The sequence below is a fragment of the Gadus chalcogrammus genome, chromosome 9, assembly GCF_026213295.1.
Source record: "Gadus chalcogrammus isolate NIFS_2021 chromosome 9, NIFS_Gcha_1.0, whole genome shotgun sequence".
In the NCBI taxonomy this organism is placed as follows: Eukaryota; Metazoa; Chordata; class Actinopteri; order Gadiformes; family Gadidae; genus Gadus; species Gadus chalcogrammus.
Window position 1 is genome coordinate 25404468 of NC_079420.1, and position 9277 is coordinate 25413744.

General features: G+C 46.8%; 1 protein-coding gene across 1 annotated transcript in view; it reads right to left on the reverse strand.

The window, feature by feature from the left end:
- Positions 1-672: 672 nt before the first annotated feature.
- Positions 673-9277, reverse strand: part of rfx4 (regulatory factor X, 4) — a 19451-nt gene continuing 10846 nt past the window's right edge. The window contains exons 13-18 of the mRNA XM_056599031.1: positions 8868-8985; positions 7795-7914; positions 7185-7343; positions 6623-6794; positions 2308-2446; positions 673-945 (exon numbers count right to left, since the gene is read on the reverse strand). Coding sequence (XP_056455006.1) covers positions 673-945; positions 2308-2446; positions 6623-6794; positions 7185-7343; positions 7795-7914; positions 8868-8985 — 981 coding nt within the window. The remainder of the gene's footprint in view (positions 946-2307; positions 2447-6622; positions 6795-7184; positions 7344-7794; positions 7915-8867; positions 8986-9277) is intronic.

The following is a 9277-nucleotide window of genomic DNA, read 5'->3' on the forward strand; positions in this document are numbered from 1 at the left end:
AATACCTAAGGGAAGGCAAAAGGCCACTGTGATCATCATCCTTCATGAGGTTAAAGCACACATTCTGCTTGGATATAAATGTTTATATATATATATATATATATATATATATATATATATATGTACATACATACAGAGAGAGAGTGGTTGTCTGCCAGTAGGATCAACTGCAGTCTGATGTTTTCAGTTGCTTAACGCTATCTCTTCTGCAACATGTGTCTGTGAGACCAGCATCATGTTAACAACCTGGGACCCATGAGGGTGCTAGCACAGACACCAGGGAGGAGAGGACAGAGAAGAGGATAAATGCGTGTGGGCGTGGTGAAGTGCAGACAGGTACCAGGAAACACCATCAGAGCTGTACATTCCTAACAGAACATAAAGGCACAGCTTGGCAGAAGCATTGCACTTGTTGAATGATTCCGGTGCCAGTTCTCACGATATATATGTTTTAAACTATATATAATATTTTTTTCTTCGTACAAACTACAATATAAACTACATCACAGTCATTTGGTTGATTGATGTGATACGTCAGCGAAAGGGAGGCCAGTTCCTCCGTTCCTCCATCATTCAATTGATTGGGTGCCTTCAGGGAGAATCGGGGAGGGCTGCGTTCATACTTGTCAGCGTATGATTGGCTGTCCGGAATAGTTCCTGTGTGCTGGTTGGCTACTTGGCCCATCCGGTGGTGGCCTCTCCGTTGATGTAAGCAAATCCAGGGAAATGCTGGGAGTGTTCGTACTCGGAGTTCCTCCGCGGGCCCAGCGGGGTGTAGATGTCGCCGGGCGAGGCGTAGCGTGCAGAGTGCATAGGAGGGCTGCTGTAGCAGCTGTTGGCCGGGGAGACCTCCGGCCAGCGGGGGGCGCCGGGCGCCGGGTGCAGCCGGGGAGAGCTGCTCATCAGGCAGGACTCCATCCGAGACATGGGGCTGTTGAGAGGGTACTGGAGAACACAGACACCATCAGGACCGTACCATCAGAACACACACACCATCAGGAACGTACTATCAGAACACACACACCATCAGGACCGTACTATCAGAACACACAGACACCATCAGGACCGTACTATCAGAACACACAAACTATCAGGACTGACTAGGTGAACACAGAGACACCATCAGGGCCGTACTATCAGAACACACACACTATCAGGACTGACTAGGTGAACACAGATACACCATCAGGGCCATACTATCAGAACACACACACTATCAGGACCGTACTATCAGAACACACACACTATCAGGACTGACTAGGTGAACACACAGACACCATCAGGGCCGTACTATTAACAAAGTTAAGTATCACCAGTTCTCAGAAAGTCTACTTTTGACTATTACATTTACGTATATCCATAGTTAGCTTTTCAATGATTACTTAAAAAATTCCCCCACCTATATAGGACCCTGTTATCACCTGTAGCCAGTACAACCACATACTGACACATTAATCATTCTATAATGGTAAACCTATATAAATCCCCACATATATAATATATTCATTCTTAGTGTTCATGAATTAGTCTTTACTGAGTCCTGAATAGAGCCTTGTGGGGATGATTTCCATCATAATCTAAGAGTGATCATTGCACAATATGTGGCACAGTGACTCAAATAGAACACCGGACGCCTCATCCTCTGCAGGGTATTTATGGGAGCAAGGGAAGAGCAAGGCGGTCTAGTTTCCCATGTGCTTTGTGTTGCAGTGAAGACGGTTCACCAACATCATGCACGCTGAATCTGCTTTTCCACTCAACGTTTTAGAAAGTTGGGTGACCTTGTCCGTTTTAGCCCGCGTCGCCTCACTCTTCAGAGGCGACGCCACGACAAAGCAAAACCATTGAGCCGGACTTCAGCTCCGACTGCAGAGAAACATGGAAGTGGAACCCTTTCTAAATATAAATAGGAAACAGTCGAGACCATTATGAGGAATGGCGACATGGAAAAAGACCATCACCCCAGGTCATAGAGCAGAACGTCTGCTTCACACGCAGAAAAGAGACCATTGAATAACAATGTTTTAATCAGGATGGCCCCAGTCGGTGTGCCACTAGGCTTAGACAGAAGAGAAGACCATTGAGGAGCCCGCCCCCCCACTAGGAGGGCCAGGGGGGCTTGCGAACTCTTGACAGGAAATGATCCCCAGAGAAAGAGAAATTGGTCAGGATTCTGTTTATTCCAATTCACCAGCAGGAAAAGCCATCCCCTGCAGCCTCTAAATGTGAACCCTTGGGGACCTTATGTCACGAAGAGGCAATAAATGGAGGGAGCAGCTGACAAATTATCCTGTGGGTACCACTGACCTGTGCAGGTGAGCGTGTGTAGGGAGAGTAGTGCAGCGGGGCTGGGATGCCTGGCTCGTGGGTTAGACTAGGGTATTGACTCTGGATGGAGTGAGGATGTTGATTGGCGTAGCTTCCGTAATTGTAGCTTCCAGTGTACCTACAAAAAACACACACATATGAGACATCTGCAGACCCAAAAGACAAAGTAGATGCTTATACACACTCATACTAAACCATGCTAACACAAACTCACACTATACCATGCTAACACACACTCATACCATGCTAACACATTCACTCTATACCATGCTAACCCACACTCACTCTGTACCATGCTAACACACAGTCACTCTATACCATGATAACACACACTCAATCTATACCATGCTAACACACACTCACTCTATACCATGCTAACACACATTCACTCTATACCATGCTAACACACACTCACTCTATACCATGCTAACACACACTCACTCTATAGCATGATAACACACACTCAATCTATACCATGCTAACACACACTCACTCTATACCATGCAAACACACATTCACTCTATACCAGGGGTACTCAAGTAGAAATGATGAGGGGCCACACATTTTTTTTTCAGTGACTCAAGGGGCCGGTCGGTATACGTGTGACTGAGGCCGATATATGCTCTGTTCTAGACGTAACGCGTAAGCACGTAAGATACATAACCCCCCCTTGCGCGGTAAAATATCCCCCCTTACGTGCTTAGGTGCGTCGGCCAAAATTCCTACTATGCGACTAAAACACTACGGCCCTACGCAGCTCGCAAAGACTGTGATTGGCCAGCTAACCACATCCTTTCAGGAGTCTCACATTTCCGGTTTTACAGCATAATAGCGCCATTTTTAAAAGGCCGTGACAGAAGCAAATGAAGAATTTTGAAGAAGGAGAAGAAGAAAACACAAGAACGAATTATGATAATTATAAATATAAACAAGCCAGCGATTTCCACTTCCACGCCCACAGATTCGTTCGTTGCTCCCCCTACTGTTCTGGCGGAGAATCCCCTTGCAACACGCGCAATCCTTAAGGAACCTTAAAGGAACCGTAAATCAAAACTTGTCTAAAACAAGTCCCTTGTGTAAATTACGTGCTTACGTCTCTGCGTCTAAAACGACCCTAAATCGGCCTTGACTGCTGCTGAGATGGACTGTCTGCCTCGAGTTTGGGAGGGCTGGAGCGGTCTGTGGGCTGGAGTGCTATCTGTTTATCGTTGCAACCCCCAGCCTCGTATTGAGATCGCGGCGCGCGGTTTCAAAATAAGAGCGCCCAGCACGTTTTTTATTTTTTATTATTATTATTATTTTTTTATAATTAAAAAAACTTTTCAAAACAGCTCGAGGGCCATTAATAGACACCCCGCGGGCTACAAAAGGCCCGCGGGCCGCTACTTGAGTATGACTGCTCTATACCATGCTAACACACACTCACTCTATACCATGCTAACACACATTCACTCTATACCATGCTAACACACACTCACTCTATACCATGCTAACACACATTCACTCTATACCATGCTAAACACACAGTCACTCTATACCATGCCAACAGACACTCACTCTATACCATGCTAACACACATTTACTCTATACCATGCTAAACACACACTCACTCTATACCATGCTAACACACATTCACTCTATACCATGCTAACACACACTCACAGGAGCGTACCTATGTTCCCCGGGTCCTATGTTCCCCGCTTTGTATGTGACCGGGGAACATAGGACCCTTTTTTTCGTAGGATGGTAGGGGCAAGTACCGCCTTTTTCGTCTCTGATTCGCCTGTGATTGGTTAGAATGGCTGTCCTCCAATTGGTTATGGTTAGGGTGAGGTTTAGGGTCAACCCTCACCCTAACCCTTATGCTAACCCTAACCCTGACCCTAACCCTTTGCACCCGGGGAGCATAGGACCTGGGGAACATAGGGATGACCCCACACTCACTCTATAACATGCTAATTTGTGGAACCATAGATCAGAAATGTCTCTGGGCGGGGCGACTCGTCATTGTGTCTCATGTCCAGACGTGGTGGTTGTGTCTCATGTCGTTGTTTTGTGTCTCATGTCGTTGTGTTGTGTCTCATGTCATGTGTTGTGTCTCAAGTCGTTGTGTTTTGTCTCATGTCGTTGTGTTGTGTCTCATGTCGTTGTATGTGTCTCATGTCGTTGTGTTGTGTCTCAAGTCGTTGTGTTTTGTCTCATGTCGTTGTGTTGTGCCTCATGCCGTTGTGTTGTGTCTCATGTCACTGTGTTGTGTCTCATGTCCTTGTGTTGTGTCTCATGTCCCTGTGTTGTGTCTCATGTCCTTGTGTTGTGTCTCATGTCCTTGTGTTGTGTCTCATGTCATGTGTTGTGTCTCAAGTCGTTGTGTTTTGTCTCATGTCGTTGTGTTGTGTCTCATGTCGTTGTATGTGTCTCATGTCGCTGTGTTGTGTCTCAAGTCGTTGTGTTTTGTCTCATGTCGTTGTGTTGTGCCTCATGTCGTTGTGTTGTGTCTCATGTCACTGTGTTGTGTCTCATGTCCTTGTGTTGTGTCTCATGTCCTTGTGTTGTGTCTCATGTTGTTGTGTTGTGTCTCATGACATTGTGTCTCATGTCGTTGTTTTGTGTCTCATGTCCTTGTGTTGTGTCTCATGTCGTTGTGTTGTGTCTCATGGCATTGTGTTGAGACTCACAGCGTTGTGTTGTGTCTCATGTCGTTGTTTCTCATGTTGTTGTGTTGCGTCTCATGTCACTGTGTTGTGTCTCATGTCCTTGTGTTGTGTCTCATGTCCTTGTGTTGTGTCTCATGTTGTTGTGTTGTGTCTCATGACATTGTGTCTCATGTCGTTGTTTTGTGTCTCATGTCCTTGTGTTGTGTCTCATGTCGTTGTGTTGTGTCTCATGGCATTGTGTTGAGACTCACAGCGTTGTGTTGTGTCTCATGTCGTTGTTTCTCATGTTGTGGTGTTGTGTCTCATGTCGTTGTGTTGTGTCTCATGTTGTTGTTTCTCATGTTGTGGTGTTGTGTCTCATGTCGTTGTGTTGTGTCTCATGGCGTTGTGTCGTGTCTCATGTCGTTGTTTTGTGTCTCATGGCATTGTGTTGGTATAATGGCATTGTGTCGAGACTCATGTCGTTGTGTTGTGTCTCATTTCGTTGTTTTGTGTCTCATGTCGTTGTGTTGTGTCTCATGTTGTTGTGTCTCATGTTGTTGTGTTGTGTCTCATGTCCTTGTGTTGTGTCTCATGTCCTTGTGTTGTGTCTCATGTCGTTGTGTCTCATGTCGTGGTGTTGTGTCTCCTGTCATTGTGTTGGGTCTCAGGGCGTTGTGTTGTGTCTCATGGCGTTGTGTTGTTTCTCATGTTGTGTCTCATGTCGTTGTGTTGTGTCTCATGTCGTTGTTTCTCATGTTGTGGTGTTGTGTCTCATGTCGTTGTGTTGTGTCTCATGGCGTTGTGTCGTGTCTCATGTCGTTGTTTTGTGTCTCATGGCATTGTGTTGGTATAATAGGATTGTGTCGAGACTCATGTCGTTGTGTTGTGTCTCATGTCGTTGTTTTGTGTCTCATGTCGTTATGTTGTGTCTCATGTTGTTGTGTCTCATGTTGTTGTGTTGTGTCTCATGTCGTTGTGTCTCATGTCGTGGTGTTGTGTCTCCTGTCATTGTGTTGGGTCTCAGGGCGTTGTGTTGTGTCTCATGGCGTTGTGTTGTGTCTCAGGGCATTGTGTTGTGTCTCATGTCCTTGCATTGTGTCTCATGTTGTTGTGTCTCATGTCGTGGTGTTGTGTCTAATGTCGTTGTGTTGGGTCTCATGGCATTGTGTTGTGTCTCATGGCAGTTGTGTTGTGTCTCATGTCGTTGTGTTGTGTCTCATGTCGTTGTGTCTCATGGCGTGGTGTTGTGTCTCATGTCGTTGTGTTGTGTCTCATGTCGTTGTGTCTGATGTCGTGGTGTTGTGTCTCATGTCGTTGTGTTGTTCTCATGGCGTTGTGTCTCATGGCGTGGTCTTGTGTCTCATGTCGTTGTGTTGTGTCTCATGTCGTTGTGTTGTGTCTCATGTTGTTGTGTCTGATGTCGTGGTGTTGTGTCTCATGTCGTTGTGTTGTTCTCATGGCGTTGTGTTGTTCTCATGGAGTTGTGTTGTGTCTCTTGGCGTTGTGTTGTGTCTCATGTCGTTGTGTTGTTCTCATGGCGTTGTGTTGTTCTCATGGCGTTGTGTTGTGTCTCTTGGCGTTGTGTTGTGTCTCATGTCGTTGTGTTGTGTCTCATGTCGTTGTGTTGTGTCTCATGTCGTGATGTACACCCTGCTCACCCGTGCTCCTCTCTGTGTGTGTAGATGGGTGGGGTCCGCTGGGTGGTGGAGGTGGTGGGGGGCACGGGGGCTCCGCTGCGCACGCAGGGAGGCTGTGAGTCGCCGTGGGGGGGGGAGCCGCCTGACGTTGTCACTGTGTATGTAAGGGACCAGGTATATGACTGAACAGCGCCTGCTAGACATATATACACACACACACACACACACATACACACAGACAGAAGGATTGGCAAAAGCAAACCCACGTGTGGTGTCACCAGTACCAGCATTTTGAATAAATCACAGTAAAGGTTGCAAGACTCCCTCCGGAGTGATAAACGGTAAGGTAAGGTATTCAGCATTAAGTATTAAACCTCCAATACATTGGAACTCTTTAAAAATGTCCAATACATCCAATGACTTTCATGAATAAATGTATATGTATTAAAAATAACAATCGGGGCTAAACATCATATGCAATAGCCATGTTGTAGTAATAGGATGGCTATAGGACTGTCTCAGCAAGTGGAGCTGGAGTAATGGGCTTTGAACCCCACATGTAGGGCTTTGGGTTTGGTCTTACCTGTGGTTGCCGGGACAGTGGTGTACTCGGGGGACGGGGGTTCTGTCGGGGAGCAGGTAGGGGGGGCGTCCTCCGAGGGGACAGAGCGGGTGGGTGAGTAGGGCACGGGGGATATGGGAGGGGGCGTGGTCTCTGTGATCATGACTTCCTCCACGTCTGCTGATGAAGAAGACATGATGGGGAGAACCGTCAGTGAATACAGGGGGTACTGGAGCAGGCCCTGAGTAAGCCCTGCCCTGGAGTGGGAACAGGGGGCCCATCGTCACGGGCGGTTCGTGTTTCTGTGCAGGTTATGCATGCATTGGGCAAGAGATGGATCGTTTCATGTTCACCACTGAACTTCAGTACCATACAGGTTGTTGTCTGGTTTTCTGGTGTGTGCTACCCAATGCACCAGTAATTCATTATAAGAAAGGTACTGTCTCATCTAAAAAGGGAAGGACAAAGTATCTTCAGATACTAGCTAGTGGAACAATATGTTAGTTGAACATCGTGAGCCGAATAGTAAATATCACTTTACAGCCCAATGGTAAGAGATCACTGGCAACAGTTGATTTGTTTCAAAACTGAAGCTGCAGAAGAGGGAACGGAGTAAGGCAGGAAGTCTCACCTGTACTGCCCTCAGCCTTCATAGCCCTGACCAGCTCACTGGCTCTCTCCTGACAGTGCAGGGACTCCAGGAGGTAGAGCACGTAGTCATCGAACATGAGATGGATCAGGTGGAAGGACCCTGCACACACACACACACACACACACACACACACACACACACACACACACACACACACACACACACACACACACACACACACACACACACACACACACACACAAGATGGAAAAAATTATGATTAGGGTTTTGTTGGAGGAGCGATGTTGTCGGAGAAGTTAGATGTAGTACCGACTAAATGAGAATGGAAATACAACTAGTTACTTTTTGAGCAAAGCATTGGGCCTGTGGTTAAAACATCCACTCCTTCATTTTGAGTGTCAGCCCATCACACCATGGCCCAATCTCTCCTGAGTCCCTTTTAAGAATCTCGAATGAATGCAAAAAAGAAAGATCTTGTTGATGATAAAATTTCATGTAACACTACTTGATATACAGTACACAGTTGTCAAAAGAGGCCAATGGGATTGCTTTCTGGTATGAAATCAATCAAAGATATGACAGTTGACCCCCAGGTCACTCAGAGAGGAGGACATTGTTGCATGGATAGGAAGCATCCCCCTTACACTGTAACTTCATTCAGCTCTTCCAGCGCATAACAACAGTGGTGGCTGTTAGGAGAATGGAGGTTCGTGTTCCGGCTCGTAAAAAGACCTCAATGCTTGATGAGGGGAGGCTGGCCTTAGTTAATTTGCTGTTTTTCACGGAAAATGCAGGTTATCAAAACACTGAGACCAGCTGTGTCTTTCATATTCACAGACAGGGTGAAAAGCCATTTGATTTGGTTTGTTTTCTGGTTTGTTACGGCCCCTAACCTGTTCTTAAACCTTGGCGATGCACTGGGACGGACTGGAGCACCAGGCTAGCTTTCACTTGGTGTTCCTCAATACACATCTTTGAGGAATGGAAACGGCACTAGAATGAGACTTTTTACACGTTGCTTCACTGATTGTACGCATTGATCTGCCCTGTCCCCTGTAAGTTGAAGCACTCTGGAGCTGTTGGTCACTCACCAAAACTGGGCGCACTGTGAAGGGTCATGTCCCGGATGACTCTGGTCCCAAAGCACGACCACATCAGCAGGAACTGCTGGGCCACCTTCTTCAGGCACCCTGGCCTCTTGCCTGCCACCTAAGAGGAGCCATTTCCATGAGAAAGAGGGGGGAGGGGTTAGGACAACGGGGTAGTATTAACCCCAAGGTATAAAAACATGTCAACAAGTCAACTCTTTAATTTGCCACTGGGGACTCAGCTTCCCATTGAACCATTGTCTGGCCGGGCCCAGAAGTTGCCACGGCAACCAGATTTTACAAGCCCGTATCTGGCAGATAATGGAAACCAATGGGAAGCTTTAAGACATCATTAAGGGACGGGTCGCGGGGGAAGGAGTGTCTGTCAGGAACGCAGGAAGAGGCAAATGTGT